At 36.8% G+C, this 17,302-nt stretch overlaps 4 protein-coding genes across 4 annotated transcripts; 1 reads left to right on the plus strand and 3 right to left on the minus strand.

Moving 5' to 3' along the window:
* Window positions 1-980: 980 nt before the first annotated feature.
* LOC145737333 (uncharacterized) lies at window positions 981-1,490 on the minus strand. Its single transcript, XM_081991971.1, has one exon. The coding sequence runs from the start codon at window positions 1,488-1,490 to the stop codon at window positions 981-983; it is 510 nt and encodes a 169-aa protein (XP_081848097.1).
* A 2,512-nt stretch (window positions 1,491-4,002) lies between these two features.
* On the plus strand, window positions 4,003-5,373 carry LOC145737026 (uncharacterized). The gene is made up of 4 exons (XM_081991600.1): window positions 4,003-4,145; window positions 4,407-4,481; window positions 4,537-4,680; window positions 4,937-5,373. The coding sequence occupies exons 1-4, from the start codon at window positions 4,106-4,108 to the stop codon at window positions 5,254-5,256; spliced, it is 579 nt and encodes a 192-aa protein (XP_081847726.1). The 5' UTR covers window positions 4,003-4,105; the 3' UTR covers window positions 5,257-5,373.
* Window positions 5,321-6,859, minus strand: LOC145737025 (uncharacterized). Its single transcript, XM_081991599.1, has 4 exons — window positions 6,399-6,859; window positions 6,137-6,345; window positions 5,897-6,083; window positions 5,321-5,837 (listed from the first exon to the last, which is right to left on the minus strand). Exons 1-4 carry the CDS (start codon window positions 6,649-6,651, stop codon window positions 5,425-5,427), a joined length of 1,062 nt encoding a protein of 353 aa, XP_081847725.1. The 5' UTR covers window positions 6,652-6,859; the 3' UTR covers window positions 5,321-5,424.
* A 13-nt stretch (window positions 6,860-6,872) lies between these two features.
* Window positions 6,873-9,704, minus strand: LOC145737334 (uncharacterized). Its single transcript, XM_081991972.1, has one exon. It carries the CDS (start codon window positions 9,702-9,704, stop codon window positions 6,873-6,875), a length of 2,832 nt encoding a protein of 943 aa, XP_081848098.1.
* Between the last annotated feature and the right edge of the window lie 7,598 nt (window positions 9,705-17,302).

Here is a 17,302-nt window from a genome sequence, read left to right on the forward strand (position 1 = left end):
AAATTTAAAATGTATTTCTACCGTACTATGAATGTCAACCGGTTTCTTACTTCTAACTTTATTGCTTATCTCTTACTGTTATTGCTTATTTCTTACTGAAATCAGACTATGAATCCCGCTTTATGCACCAGTTGCAAGATTAACAACTTTAAGGTTTTTGCTTGCTGTTTCAAATTTTAAGCATTATCACATAGAGCAACTTGATGTAAAGTCTGCATTTTTGCACGGCGAAATTGAAGAGGAAATATACCTGTCGATACCTGAAGGATTCCAAAATGCAGGGGAAGTTTGCAGATTAAAGAAGGCTCTATATGGTCTTAAGCAGGCACCTTTTTGCTGGAACAAAAAGTTTGATTGTTTCATCAGAAGTGAATAATTTATAGTCTAATAGTGATCCATGTCTTTATCTAAAGAAACTTAGTGAATCAAACATCTATTTGCTATATGTTGATGATATAATAATTGTCAGTGATAACAAAAGAGAGATAAATGATTTAAAAGTAAAATTACAGAACAAGTTTGAGATGCAAGATATGGGAAAACTAAAGAATTTCTTGGGAATAAATATTAAATTTGATGAAAAAGGTATGTGAAAATGCATTAGATGCTGTTATGTTCTCTTGTTGTGGTAAAATAAAACAAGCTTCTAAACTGACTAAAAAAATGGACTGTATTTACTAAATTAGCCACGCTAATGTAATGTTTACTGCTTAATGGCCGACGGCAGACAAAAGACAAAGCATGTGCACGCACTTATTCACGTTCATTCCCGTGCGAGAGGTCGGTTCCATTTTCATCGCGGAGGGACGGACACTTTGAGCTTCGCGCGCGTTTTTGAATCGTTAACATAACCGCCGGCCTTAAAAGATTTATCTTTCAACAACTACATAAATTCTATATTAACAATAGGTCTTCAAACGAAGAAAAAATAAACATGAGAGAACACTTAAACTAGTGATGAGTTGCGCTTAAACTTAGGTTCATGAGTTGGTTTCATCTGACCGACTCATATTGTGCTCTGGCAAAGTGTCTATTGGTAGTGGACAAACCTTTTGAACGGCACGCTTTAAAATACCACTCACAGTTTGGACACTCACTACGCGAATTAAATTGTCCGGACCAGGGTGAACTGCCACTACACGACCTAACCTCCAGTTGAGGGGAGCTGCACCATCTTCCTTTATAACCACTAATGTTCCTTCTTGGATGTTCCCGATTGGCTGCTTCCACTTATAGCGCTGTTGCAAGAGGGACAAGTATTCGGATGACCATCGGAACCAAAATAGTTGGAACATTTTCTGTAGTAGCTGATACTGCTGAAGTCGATTTGAAGGTATGTCGGTAACATCTTTTTGTGGAATGGCATTTAGAGAGTCCCCAATAAGGAAGTGACCGGGGGTAAGAGCTAGGAGATCTTTTGGGTCATTGGACAAAGGGTATAGTGGGCGAGAATTTAACACAGACTCAACTTGTGCCAGCAAAGTGAGCATGTCCTCAAAAGTCAATGTATTATTATTCAGTATTCTGGAAAGATGATATTTAGCGGACCTTATGGCCGATTCCCACAATCCCCCATGATGAGGTGATCGCGGAGGGATATATTTCCAATCAATGCTAAACTTAAGACAAAAATTTCTAAAGTCATTGTTGTTGTTTAAGTTGGATAAAAAATGCGAAATCTTCTGAAGCTCATTATTGGCTCCTGCGAAATTGGTTGCATTGTCTGAGTATAATCGAGAGCATAGACCACGCCGAGATACAAATCTTTTTAATGCATTCAAGAACGAGTTTGAACTTAAATCACCTACAAGTTCAATATGTGTAGCCTTAGTAGTGAAGCAAATGAACAAGCACATATATCCCTTAACAATTGCCCTATTTCAAAGTTTTCCGTCCTTTAAGTTATATGGCCCAGCTAAATCAACACCGGATATTAAGAAGGTACGGTTTGGCAACACCCTGTCCTTGGGCAAATTACCCATTTTTTGACTCAGAACCTGACGACTGACCCTAAAACAAGTCATGCATTTGCAAAGTACACTTCGAACAGCGCTTCTACCGTTAACTATCCAATATTTTGTTCGCAGCGAAGCTAATAATGCTTGTGAGCCTGCATGTAGCTGTTTGTGGTGATAATCCAGTATAATTAGTTTGGTTAGTATATGTTTTTGACCCAAAATAATAGGAAATCGCTCTGAATAAGTCATATTTGCATTGCGTAGTCTACCACCTACTCGTATTATTCCATTTTTATCCAAAAATGGATCCAATGAACTTATAGAACAATGCTTTGACAATGGTTTGGATAATTCTAGGGTTGCCAATTCTTCCCTAAAAACTTGCCTCTGCATAATACATACCAATACTAATAGAGATTTATCTAATTCCTCGACTGAAAGATCACCAACCAATCTATCACCCTGTTTAGTTTTTAAATTATTAAAAAATCTCAGACAAAATGCTACTACCTTCTGTAATTTAAATAAATTAGAAAACTTATTAAACAAATCGAAATCTTCAATGACACTTGCACAAACTAATTTTAATTCTTTCCTCTCGGGAACTAGATCTCTGTCTAATATATGGTTTTGTGGCCAATTGACCTGATCAGTTGATAGCCAACTGGGCCCTTGCCACCATATATCTAGTGTTTTTAATTGACTCGGTTGGACCCCTCTGGATATTACATCAGCAGGATTTTCTTGTGAAATTACATGACCCCACTGGTAATGTTTAGTAATAGCTTGAATTTCGGCCACTCGGTTTAAACTATAAAGACTTTCCAGTTACTTGGTTGCTCAGCTAACCAAGATAATACAATCGTGGAGTCAGTCCACAGATATACCTGATCTACATTAACATCCAAGGCATTAACAACCCTATGAACTAGCTTCGATAACAACAAAGCTCCACTTAACTCTAGCCGTGGAATACTTAGTTTCTTTATCGGTGCAACTCGAGACTTAGCACAAATAAGACGAACACAAAGTTCACCGAGACTATTCTCTGATCTCAAGTACAAGGCACAACCATATGCGAGGTCACTGGCATCGCAGAAACCATGTATTGATATTTTTGTTGGATTACTAATTAAAATTTGTCTTGGAATTTTTATTTCATTTAGTGCGTCTAATTGCAAGTAAAACTGCGTCCAATTAGTGAACAGCTCCATTGGGATAGTTTCATCCCAACTTAGCCCCATTTCCCACAATTTTTGTAAGAAAATTTTAGCTCTAACGATTATTGGGCCTACCAATCCAAGAGGATCGAAAATCTGAGAAATAAAAGACATTAGAAAGATATCGCAACGCACAAACTATATGACTTTAATAAAGTATTCCTTTGTTTTGACATCTGAGCATGCGCATTTAATGATATTAATATAGGCTACTTTATTAGAATACTGCTCGCCTTTATTTAAGTTGTTTTTAAGTTGACCTTTATTTGACTTTTATACGATCGTCGGGTAAACTCGGACTCGAGAACAGTACTGGTGGCAGATCGGCAAATAATTTTAGCGCAATTTTTGAGGTTATGAGGTTTGTTTATTTTTTCAATAAATCGGATTTTTTTGATACTTTTGGATGTGAGGTGAATAAATAATAAGATTATGGAGAGACAGAAGCAACGACGCTTGAGATTTACACACGAAGACGACGTAATATTTCTCCGGGAAGTAGTTCAACAGATACCAATGTTGCATCCTGAAAGGTGGGAAATTGTACAAATTAATATGGAGAGGCTTACCTCCAAAAAGTTTGTCATAAAAACCTTAAAACAACATCTGCAGTGGCTAATTGAAATGTGGAAGGCGAAAGAACAGAAAGAAAGATTAAAGTAGGTTAATTTGTGTTAGCACTTTATATACCTGGGTAACAAAATAATATTTTTACAGATCTGGTTGTGAAGAACCTTACTCAGAAAAAGATACCCTATTGCAAGAAATAATTTCAATGGAGGCTGATTTGGTTATAAAAAAAAGGCATAAAGCCACAACCAAAGAAAAAGTGATTCGGATGTAGGAAGGAGTACAAGAGAAACAATTGCTCTTAAAAATTATGAAAATCAGGGTCAATTTGATTTTGTAGAAGAGTCTGAATTACCAATGTACAATTTATCCACACTTCACGATACTTCTGAGACAGGTATATATTATGTAGGCTCATATGTAGGTGTTGACAAACCTAGTTGATAATTGGCACTATTGCAACTGAAAATTAGTACTTTTTATTTTATTTACTTATTTTGCTTAATGCAAAGACAGTTTGAATATAAATATGAATTTATGTTATGACTCTACAGCTTATACTCATATAAGATGATCATCATTTGAGGTAACACTTCATCTATAAAGATATGCGTCATTGTAAACTTTTATGTTTTAAAGGATCAATTGGTTTTTACAGGACCTCCTTTTGAAAGTGAAACTGTTATACAATCCACTATCATAGACCATGATTATCACAGTCTAAATTTGGACGGTTAGAAAAAAAACTGACTCAGTACTTGATATATTTTAATATAATAGAATTGTAGGTTCTCAGCAGAGTGAATCTGTAGGAATAGGCAGCAAACTGGTTGAAAATTATGCAGAAACTACTGGAGAAAAGCAAATGGCGTCACAACAAGACCTGAGAGTTGACAAAAATAAAATTCAACTTGAAAAAAGAAAAATATTAGGTAACTGTTTGATAATATGATATGTAGTACAAGTATGGGTGCACATCATTAGAATTTAACATTTGCAATTCCACCAATCAATATAGGCTTTTTTACAAGTTACTTGGGTCACTTATCTAACTCAGTATTGTAACCTGGATTTCTCACTAGGCCACAAAACTTACAAAAAAGCCAAATAATAAATTCGGACGATGTGTAACTATACACTTGTATTGGATATTGTATATGAAGTATTATAACCCACATATTGCATTAGTTCCAGTTAGAAAAAAAACTAACAAAAGCCGAATATTAAAGAAAGATGCATTATCATACCTAAATGAGAAACAGGAGAGAGAACGAGAAATTCGGCTAAAGGAGATAGACCTTGAAGAAAAAAAATTAAAATTAGAAAAGCGAAAATTGGCGCTAGATGAAGCCAGATTAAAATTTGACGAGCAGAAATTTGAAATAGAGAAGCAAGAAAAGCTCCAAAGATTAGGATTCGAAAATGAGAGACTATCAATGGATTTGTCTGAAATGAAAACCAAAAATAAGTTAATTGAAGCTCAGCAAAAGATGATAGAGGGGTTGTAACAAAACAAATCATCATTGACATGCCATAAATGTAACGAGCTGTAATACATTAATGCACAATTAATTTGTACTTTTATACTTTTATTTATTAATAAAGATTTTAAATTTTTTTTGTCACTTGTTGTATAACTATTATACAATTTTATTTACAAAGTTCAAAGGTTTTTTTCAACCTAAATACTCCTCTAAACTCGGAGGTTCTACATTAAAATATGTGCTAGTTTGACTTCCATATATAGAAGTGTGGCAATTTGTCAGAAAAACTGCGAATTTAAATAAATTATCAATATCTTGAAGAAGCAATTTTTGATTTTTTTTTAAATCTACAAAAGCAAATTCACATACAACTTTTTGGAAACCCCATTCTACTGCTACACGTAAATTTCTCATTGACATGTTAAATTGTTGTTGGTAGGGAAGCAGAGCTTCAGGTCTCCCAGGGAAAGGTGACAATAATAATTCCATAACTCCATAAGCTTGATCTCCATAAAGCACATACTTTTCATCTCCAAATACAGCTTTTAATTCCAAGCGTTCATATAAGCCGGAGTCCCTAAAAATGCCAGCATCATGTCGTCTACCTAAGTGCAAAATAGACAATGAAAGATTTGTAGTACTTATTTCAAGTGAACTATAGTACCTGGATAAGCTCCTTTTAAACTGACAATCAGACCATCAGGACAAAGTACTGACTGATACATGCAGTGGTTTCTTTTATGGCCTGAATAATATTCTTCCTGTTGGACAGAAGGCCTGCAAATTTGTCTAGCTGTCCCATCGATAAAACCCCAACAGTTGGGGATTGCGCCACCTTTGTTATGAATTGCCTAAAACATTGTTTAACACTAACTTCCTAAATTTATATGCAGAGTTAACATACCTGAGCATAATATTGAAGTCTATTCCTATCTAACCAATTTAAAACATTTAGATCATCTAACAATGAACCATGACTTTCAATTATTAAGCTAGCTGTTTTATTTATAATTTGAGAGAGTGATTGAGGCGAAAGTTTGAACATCTGAGAAATATCTGCCAGTCGATTGGGGTATGCCAGTCTTCTTAAAATAATACATAGGGCAGTTAATTCTTGAATTAAAAAAAAAAATAGTACAGAAGTGAATTAAAAAAATTATACTTACTGTTGACTTTGTGTCTGGTATCAGTTTGTATTTCTGGTGGTAATCTTAGGGTGTTTGTTAAAATTTCAATATCATGCCTATTGAATCTGAAGTTCAGCTTTATTTCTTGATCAGAAAAATTATCTAAATAGAAAGTGCTATTTTCTGGTTCTCCTACATCATCCCGATCTACTAATATATTATTTAAGATCACAAATTCTACTTCGTCCTCAGCACCACCTCCCAAAATAACTGCTTCCAAAATGTTTTCCATTATCACTATCACCAGTAATATTTTTTTCTAGTCGTACCACCTAGTCCTAGTCTCTCCTTCTATTGACCCCCAAATTCGTTGTAAATTGCAAATAGCTAACTTAAAATAAGTGTGAAAAATCTCAAAAAAGTAATTTTTAATAATTTCGTTTTTTTTTAGGTCATGTTTAAAAAAAACGGTGTTCGTTTTTCACTGCGATAACCTGAACTTAAAACCTGAAATTAAGCATTGCTTTTAATAAAATTTACTTTAATAATGCCGTAATGTGGCTTGCAATAACTCTCTAATATTACTCTTTTCGTTAAATGATCCTTTCTTGAATTACTTGTCTTAACAACATATTCTAAAAAATCTGAAGTAGAATTAAAATAAATTCCTAAAGTTTTCTTACAATCTCCCTCGGATATCATGTAGCCTATCTCTGTATCATCTTGAGAAATTTCCTTTAGTATATTTTCCTTATTGCTTGACCATTTTCGGAGTGGGAAACCATACTGATTCAGAATATTTGACAATTGACTAACAACATCTAAAGCCCTTTCCTCAGATTCCACACTCAGAATTAGATCATCAACATAGAAATTTTTGTTAATAATTTGACTAATATCGGGTCTTGTTTTCTCAATATCAATAGCAATTTGATGCAAACAGTGAGTGGCCAAAAATGAAGCTGAAGCAGTGCCATAGGTTACAGTATTTAGCTGGTAGTGTTCAATTTCAAGGGATGGATCTGACCTCCATAGGATTCGTTGCAAGTCTCTATGTGCTTCAGTGACATTTATCTGTCGATACATTTTGGCAATGTCCGCGGTCAATACTACATCAAACTGCCTGAATCTAATTAATATGTTTAATAGATCTTCTTGAATGGTTGGACCAACTTTCAGTACATCATTTAGTGATAGTCCACTAGCACTTTTAGCGCTACCATCAAACACCACTCGCATTTTAGTAGTTAAACTATCACTATTTATCACACCATGGTGAGGTAGGTAGAATATAGGAGACGTAACATTTTCGTTGTCCGGTTCTATTTGCGTCATATGACCTAGCTTCATATACTCTTGCATAAATTCTACATATTGCTTTTGTAACGAAGAATTCCGTGAAAGCTTCTTTTCTAGGCTGTGAAACCTATTTAGTGCACTTTCAAAGGAATCCCCTAATCGGTTCACATTGTCCTTGAGTGGTAAAGCTACATTAAACCTACCGGTTTTATCCCTAGCATAATTTTCTACAAAATCCTCCTCACATTCAACTTCTTCTTTAGAGAAAAATCTTTTAGGCTCACATTCCTCAATGTTCCAGAACCTTTCTAACTGATTTTCTAAATCCTGATTTGTAGTTGTGTGACAAACTAGCACTGAATTACTGTAGTCTTGGTAGGATTCATACATCTCTCCTGAAACTAACCAGCCTAACACGCTTTTCTGTAGAATTGGTTGCTGATCACCCAATTTTATTTGTCCTACGCACAACAATTTAAGAAACAAACCTGCACCTAACAAAACGTCTATGTTAGAAGAAACATTGAAGCTAGGATCAGCCAACTGCAAATTTGGTGGTATGTTCAGTTCCGCAACACTAAATGTTCTAATTGGAAGGTTAGAAGTGATATTGTCTAGTACAAGGAATGTTAGATCAGCCTGGAAGTTATTGTAGCACGATTTTATTACAGAGTGTAATTTAGATCGTATTTTAGTCGATATTTGATTAACTCCAGTCACAGGAATATTCACTCGTTGTTGAGTCACCTGCAACCTGTCAGCTAATTCAGAAGTGACAAAGTTCGACTGAGATGCATTGTCTAATAAAGCTCGACATTTTATAAATGAACCCTGTCTATTTTTAATAAAAATTATTGCCGTTGTTAACAACACCTGCGATAATTTTTTCGACTTACTAACCGATGTTGCCACAACTACGGGTTCATCTCGTTCTCCTGACGTTTTTAAACTAACATGAACACTATCTGAATTGTTAGTAGTTCCAATATTTCTATGAACATCTCGAGAACTATTAGAATCTAGATGCAATAGTGTATTGAGGCGCTTTCCACATTTCCTACAGGTACCAGATGTGCAGTCTCTCGATGAATGACTAGAACGTAAGCAGTTAAAGCAAAGTTTAAGTCTCTTAACTTCATTTGACCGTTCTGAAATTGACAGTGACAGCAACTGCATACAATTATAAACAAAGTGTGAACCCTTGCATACTTCACATTTAAGCTGAGAGCCTGATGCTCGCTCGGAAGTATAGTTGCAAACTCTACCCACTTTAACATCGGACTTAAAACGGGAATTGACGGGTTTTATGTTCGTTTCAACGGTTTCTAGAATTAAAGATTTATTGCTTAAAAACTTTGTTAGGTCACTTAAAGTTGGATCTCCATGAAAAACAGAAATTGTTTTTTCCTCCCATTCTTTCTTGGATTCAATATCTAGTTTCCTACTCAAAATGAATATCAGCAGTCTATCCCATTGTTCTACTGGCTCACCTAGTGCCTTTAAGGCTCTAACATGTTTTTCTATTGAGTCATTTATAGTTCGCAACAAATTAGGCAATGCATTACTTATTGGTGGCATGTCAACTAGTGCTTTGATGTGTTTCTGTATTATTACAGGCTTATTTTGGTAGCGATTTTCTAATAATCCTAAAGCAACTGCGTAATTGTCACGTTTAATTTCTAAGCAATCTAAAAGTTCTCTAGCAGGGTCCTCTAAGCTATCTAATAAGTAATAAAACTTTTGAATCGTGTCTAAATGCCGATTATTGTGAACTAACGTTTGGAAAGTTTCAGAAAACTGCGACCATTTCTCAAAGTTTCCATTAAATTTTGGTAATTCTAAATTTGGTAATCTAGTACTACCTAGTACTGTATTACTACCACCAATATTCACGTCTGGTTGAGGAATATAATGAGTAGCAGAAACCAAAGGACTAGTAAAATCACTAACCAGCTTATTTGCAATAGAAGCTAGACTATAGAATCGCTTTTCAAAGCTACTTTGATCGTCATTACCATCCTCAGGCTCTGGATGCAAAATATCCATTTTTTAATTGAATTTCTTCAAATCTTTCCAATAAATTTCCTATTTTAGAAATACGCATTTGCAATTCATTTATTTGAACTGCATCAGGTTGACTGATTGCATATAAGAAGTCGGAAAATCTATCTAATTGACCCGTTAACTGATCCGACTAATAGCCGACGTCAGACAAAAGACAAAGAATGTGCACGCACTTCTTCACGTTCATTCCCGTGCGAGCGGTCGGTTCCATTTTCATCGCGGAGGAACGGACACTTTGAGCTTCGCGCGCGTTTTTGAATCGTTAACAGTATGTATTTATGTCAGAAAAGTTATATTGAGTCCATTTTACGTCGTTTTAATATGAGTAACTGCAAACCAATGAAAACACCAATGGAAGTTGGAGGTTTTGAGATTAATGAGTGTACTGATACTGAAAATCAATCAAGTGAAGAGAACTGACCTGTTCTTTAATATATTTGATGTTGGCGACTAGGCCAGATATCTGTTTTGCAGTAAACTTGTGTAGTAGATTTCAATCAAAACCTTCACAACTACTTTGGCAAAAACTGAAAAGAATCTTGAGAGAGGTACCGGGATCGTTACCCGGGGCCTTTCACATCATCAGACCCAGTCAATCACCATGGGCCAGTCCGGTCGTCTTGGTAAAGAAAAAGTCGGGCGAATCTAGGTTTTGCGTGGATTATAGAAAACTTAACGACGTAACAAGAAAATCAGCATACACAGTACCAAATATCGACGACATCTTAACATACCTAGGCAATTCAAAGTATTTTTCAACGTTGGACATGTACTCTGGGTTTTGGCAAGTACCGATAAGCGAGGATTCTAAACAATATACTGCATTTCAAACACAAGGGCACGGACTATGGGAATTTAACTATATGAGTTTTGGACTATGTAACGCGCCGGCGACATTTCAGGCACTAGCGGATAGGGTGTTTAGAGACATGAAATGGAAAGAAATACTTATATACATGGATGACATAATTATATTTTCAAAAACAAAAGAAGAACATCTGTTTAAGCTAAGAAAAGTATTTCAACGCTTGAGGGACGCAGGACTAACCCTAAAACCCAGTAAATGCGAATACCTAAAAGAAAAAATTAATGTTCTAGGGTACAGCGTCTCGCGGGAAGGCCTTCAGCCAGATGAATCAAAATTAATAGCGATAAGAAACTTCCCAACCCCAAAAAATGTAAAAAGTGTACAAAGCTTTTTAGGGCTGTGTAATTATTATCGAAAGTTCATAAAGAATATCAGCCAGTTGGCCAAGCCACTATACGGAGTGACACATAAGGATACAAAATTCATCTGGGGCGGAAGTCAAGAAGAAGCATTCCAAATTTTAAAGGAAAAACTTTGCACTGCACCAGTTTTAGCGCACTACAATCCCGAAAAGCCGACGGAGCTAAGAGTGGACGGAAGTTTGTTAGGCGTAGGAGCTGTGCTGCTACAGGAAGATGAAGAAAGAAAGAAGCACCCCATCGCCTATGCCAGTAGGACACTATCAAAAGCAGAGAAAAATTACACCATAACAGAAATCGAAGGACTCGCGGCAGTATGGGCATTAAAATATCTCAGATCATTAATATATGGAAAACCAGTAAAAATTATAACCGATCATCACGCGCTCTGCTGGTTAAAAACTTTAAAGGACCCAATAGGCAGGCTAGCGAGATGGGCTATCACATTGTCGGAATTCGACTACACCATAGAACACAAGAGTGGGGTTGCTCACAAAGACGCCGATTGCGTAAGCAGACACCCAGTCCTGCCGCCAGAAGAAGTGGAAGAAGTAGACACGTTTCTGTTAGAGGCCATTGACATTCAAGGATTTCAAAACAAAGATGATGCTATAAGAGAGCTAGTGGAAGCTGTAGAACACCCGGAAAACGCAAGTATTGGACTAGCGAAAAGGGCCAAGAAGTTTAGACTGGAAAATGGGGTCCTATACAAGATAAATAGTAACAATACAGGTCGTAGTAAATTGTTGGTAATCCCGAAAGAATTAGTAGGAGAAATTATGTACAGCCACCACTCGGAACCCCTTTGCGGACACCTCGGTATGGCAAAGACCTTGCACAAAATCAAGGACCGTTATTACTGGGACGGACTTCAGAAGGACGTCGAAAGGTTTGTGAAAGGCTGCGCAGACTGTCAAGCAAGAAAAGGACAGCAAAATAGAAAACCAATAGGACTGCTTCAACCGATCCCTGTGGGAACCCCTTTTGAAAGAGTAGGAATCGACTTATTGGGACCATTTCGAAAAAGTAGGAACGGAAATACTATGATTGTAGTCGCAACAGATTACGCAACCAGATGGGCTGAAACAAAAGCATTACCGAACGGAAAAGCCGGGCCCGTAGCAAAATTTATACTCGAAAATATAGTAACAAGACACGGGGCACCAAAATATTTACTTAGCGACAGAGGAAAGGTGTTTCAGTCCGAATTAGTCAACGAATTATTAAAAAAAATTGGGTGCAACTAAACAATTCACAACAGCATACCACCCAAGTACGAATGGTCTCAAGGAGCGATTAAATAAGACACTGGCGGACATGTTATCAATCTATACAAACACGCAACAGACAGATTGGGACGAATATTTGGGCCAAGTCACCTTTGCCTACAATACAAGCCGACAAGATACGACACAATTCTCACCTTTCATGTTAGTATACGGACGAGAACCAATATTACCTACAGAAGCAAATCTGATTCCCGCAGAAGGACCCTGCACAAGTAACGACATCCGAGAGGGCGCATTAGGGGCTAGAAATCGGGCAGTCAACAATATACAAAAGAAACAACAGAGTGATAAAATAAGATACGATAACAAACACCGACACGTAGAATATGCCGAAGGAGACCAGGTAAAGGTATTCACACCCTTTAGAAAAGCGAAAAATTACTTTTAAGATGGTCTGGGCCCTACTATATAACAAGGAAGGTATCGGACGTGGACTACGAGGTACAACTGGGGACATCGAAAAAATAAAAAAAAGATATAATACACGTAAGCCGAATATTACCATATAATGATCCTTGGACTCCCGAGGCTTATCCCAAAGACGATCACAACGATAACAATTAAACACATAATGTCTTCTTATTTTATACTTATTTTTTTTATATACAGGCTTGAGCATATTAGGGAGAGTAATTTCCACTTATTAATCCTATTATCTTGTGTAGATTAACAACCCTGTTATACCAATATGAGGGACTGGAATATCATGTGGAAGTGAGCGCAGGGGCATTTTGGAAACCGCTGTCAAACACTATAACCTACGAAGCAACGATACCTCTAAAATACGAGACGACTTGGGATGAAAGTTTTGACGCCAGCTTTACGAGCCAAAAACCATTAAAAACACAATGCCAAGAAAGCAGCGAAGAATGCATATTCCAGCATCATCTAGACCAACTATCGGAAGCCTTTACGCAGGAATTCAGTTTATTTGAGGAAAGTTGGAGTATAAAATCAATGGATAAACACTCAAAAGGAGAGAAAACAGAGTATAGCCAGTTTAGAGGAAAAAGGGCACTAGATTTTATCGGAGAAGGGTTCGCGTGGTGTTGTGGTTTGACTACAGAGAAGAAACTTACACTTCTAACGGAAAATGAAGAGAGAATGAAAAATCGACTCTACACACTAGGAAAAGGGCTTTCAAACACATTAAGAGAGATTAGCGAAAACTCTATGCATTTTAAGGAATACGATAAAGCTATACGGTCATCGTTCAAAGAGACAGAAAATAGAATAAAATACATAGAAGTCAGCACAAACGAACTTCGTCGACAAATAATGAATTTGGGACACCAAGCCAATTTTACCACAATCCTGGCATACAATGAATTTCAAAACCTCAAACGAATTATCGTGATAACAAGAGCCTTACGAAGACACACCATCCTTGACCAATGTAAGGACCATAAAATCCCACCCTCTATCATTAACCCATCGGTTCTGGGAAACGATTTGAAAAAACTAAAATTAGAGATTGAAAAATCCGAGCAAGACATTGCAATCCCTCTTAAACAGATCTCCACGTATTATGAACTCCCAATTTCAGAATGCTCATTTTTCCAAAACAGAATTCTAGTATTAGTCAAAATACCAGTGATACAGAAAAATCAACATTGGGACCTTTTCGAATTAGTAACCTCACCCTTTGCGTGGTTTAACCAAACTTGCACAATACCACATCACACATTATTTTTGGCAGTAAACAACGAACCCACCCAAGATAATCAAAGTCTTCGTCAAATTTCTGGCTCCGGATTACACCAATGTAAACCTTATCACGATAAATTATGTTTCATCCCACGATTCTCATCAGATAATACCCAAGGTTCTGAATGTGCAAGAAAACTGTACGAGGGATGTACGGTACAAGAGTTAAGTCATTTCTGTCCAATGAACTGCCACACGTCAAGTTCACTAATAATTTCCGAAATAGCAGAAGAAACACACATTATTACCCACCCCGACCCTACAACGATTATCAAATGCGGCGAAACCAGTTCAACAATACCAAAAAATTACAGCCACCAGGGCTCAATTAAGATAAAACTGCCCTGTAATTGCACACTGATAGCGCAAGGCAAAACTATCATTCCTCAGCGTTTTCCCTGTCCCGACGTCGTGACTCTCAAACCAATGGCTATCCACATCATCCCAGCAACATGGTCCAACCTACAGTCCTTCATACTTAACCCTAAAATAACAAATAATGTACCCACTTATAAAAACATAGAAGAATGTTTGAATACGAATTGGTCCCTGCAAATACCGCACTTGAATCTGACTAGCAACGAGAATCTAGTCAGGACAGTAATCGACCAAATTGACGACATAAGCCAAGAGAATACTTATAGTGACAGATACGGTTTGCACAGTGACACAATATTCCTGGTGTGGAATATCATATTGTCAATTCTTGTAGTATATTTGATACAAAGTCAAAATAGAGTAATAGTAGCGTCAAATTTAGTAGCTGCCGCAAGAGCAGACAAAAAAGGGGAAGCATCCTCTGAATATCTACATGATGTATTCTTTTATACTACTTGTGCGTGCCTCATTCTTTTCGTAATTATTATAGCACATAAACTCATAAAATACGTAGTAAACTGCAGGAAAAGCAGACGCCGTGGAAATCCGAAATCGCCTATAAAAGAAAAAGAAAGAATTGAAATGACTAAGATGGGCGAAAATAAAAGCTCTACAGAATCAAAAATTTTTACGCTCGAATTAAAAGAAAATAAAGAATTACGCTCACTGTCCCAAGGCGAAACAGTATTAGCCCAAATAGAGTGTACTAAAGTACGCAAGTGATTTTCCTTAGTAAGGGAAAAAGGAAAAAATGATACATGTATCTACAATTAATTCTTCTCCTATGCTGCAAGCGGATGACGATCACTTTGTTATTTAAGTCATCGCGGTACGTATACGAAAAAACTGCTGATGAATAAATATCCTCGTTATTTCATTTCCAACTTGCACAATCCAGCATACGAGAATAATAAACCCTTTTATTCCTAACGTCCTACATATAGGCCAGTGATTTAAATTCCCCGCCGATTGTCAGTACGTCGTTATATGCTGCGTCTAATTGGCCTGTGATTTCTCCCATAATGCCTTCTACCCGCTTCGAAAGCGCCGTGCATTTTTGTTGTGTGTGTTAGTTGTTGTACATTATTATTCATGAGTTAAAATGACTCACTGTGACGTCAAGTTTGTAGGGTAAGTATTTAGAGTTTATTTATCAAGTTTGAAGCTTGTATTATGATAAACTGCTCGGAAAACGGTTGCAAGTAAATGATGTTTTTGATCTTAACCTCAGTTTTGTTCGCCGGAACAAACTACAGACAGGCATATCCAGGCGTCCTTTATTTAGGACGTTAGGAAATTATGTTATTATAATAAATCGATTTTGAATTTTTAGGGGACTCACTCTAAATGAAGCGTTATCGCTTCTAGATGATGATGATAACGAAAACGCACAAAGCGAGATAGAAATTGTGATGCTTCCTCCAGATAATGCTTGTGGGAACATAACAGATGAAGATTCCGGAGATGAGGATCAATTTTCAATAGATAATTTCCCTGCAAGCCAACTACGAGCACCTGCCGAAATATTTCAAAGTCACGAACAATCAGCAGGTGAACGCAATCAGAGTGATTCGGATGAAGAAATGAATCTTTCGCTCGCCGAGTTCATAAAAAGAGCTCGCACACCTCAAACTCATATAGAGAAAATAAAAAAGAATACGGTTTTGTGGGCACCTGACGATTTCGACTCCAAAACCGATGAAGAATGGGAATGTGAAGATCTCAGTACCAAAGATTTGACACCTTCTCAAATTTTTAAAAAAAATTTTGACGACGAATTAGTCAACTTACTAGTTATCGAAACAAACAGGTAAGATATAATTTCAGAGTATTTGATTTTATCTATAAACAAAGGCGACGTTTATAGGTACGCGAGTCAAAAAAACCGGACTTCTAATATTACTCCGCAAGAAATAAAGGCCTTTTTGGGAGTGCTTCTTTTGAGCAGTTACGTGCAAGTGCCAAGGCGACGTATGTTTTGGGAGCGGGAAAAAGATACACACAATGACTTAGTTTCTAATGCTATATCGAGAGACCGGTTCGAACTGATAATGAGTAATTTGCACTTTGCTGATAATAACCAGATCAACAATAACGATAAATTCGCCAAAGTTCGGCCTTTTTTTAGACATCTGAATCAGAAGTTTTTAGATCACGCTCCGCTGCAGAAATCGCTTAGCATTGATGAAGCTATGGTTCCATATTATGGGCGTCACGGCTGTAAGCAATACATTCGTGGCAAGCCCATCAGGTATGGTTACAAACTGTGGATGGGATGTTCACGTTTAGGATATGTATATTGGTTTGAACCATACCAGGGTGCGTCGACTCACGTTGGGGATAAATATAAAGAATTAGGTGTCGGTGCTGGTGTAATACTAACTTATGCTGACCATATTCAGAGCAAATGGCCCGAAAAAGATGGATTTCACTTCTATTTTGATAACTTTTTCAATTCTGTAGATGTACTCATAAATTTGTCTGATAAGCGCATAAAGGGCAGTGGAACTATTAGAACCAATAGGCTGAATAATAATCCCTTTACCAAAATTGATCTAAGAAAGAGCAAAAGAGGCGACTATGAATGTCAAGTTTCTAAGGAACACAATTTAGTGGCTGTACAATGGAACGACAACAACATAGTGACTATGTGCTCAAATGCAATTGGGGCTAAACCCGAGCAAAGTGTGAAACGGTACTCTCAAAAAGAAAAAAAAAGTATTCAAATTACCCAACCTTATGTCATAAAAAAGTACAATAGTAACATGGGAGGAGTTGACAGGTGTGACGAAAACATAAGCTTCTATCGAATATCCATTCGCGGTAAAAAATGGTATTTTCCATTGGTGTCACATGGGATTGACATGATGGTTCACAACGCGTGGAGAATACACAAGGATGACAAAGGAATGCTTGATCTTCTAGATTGCAGTGGCATTACTCACTCAAAATAGAAAAAAGGCTACAAGTTCTACCGGC

The sequence above is a fragment of the Ips typographus genome, linkage group LG13 (assembly GCF_016097725.1).
Source record: "Ips typographus isolate SLU linkage group LG13, UJ_Ityp_2.0, whole genome shotgun sequence".
NCBI classification, from domain to species: Eukaryota; Metazoa; Arthropoda; class Insecta; order Coleoptera; family Curculionidae; genus Ips; species Ips typographus.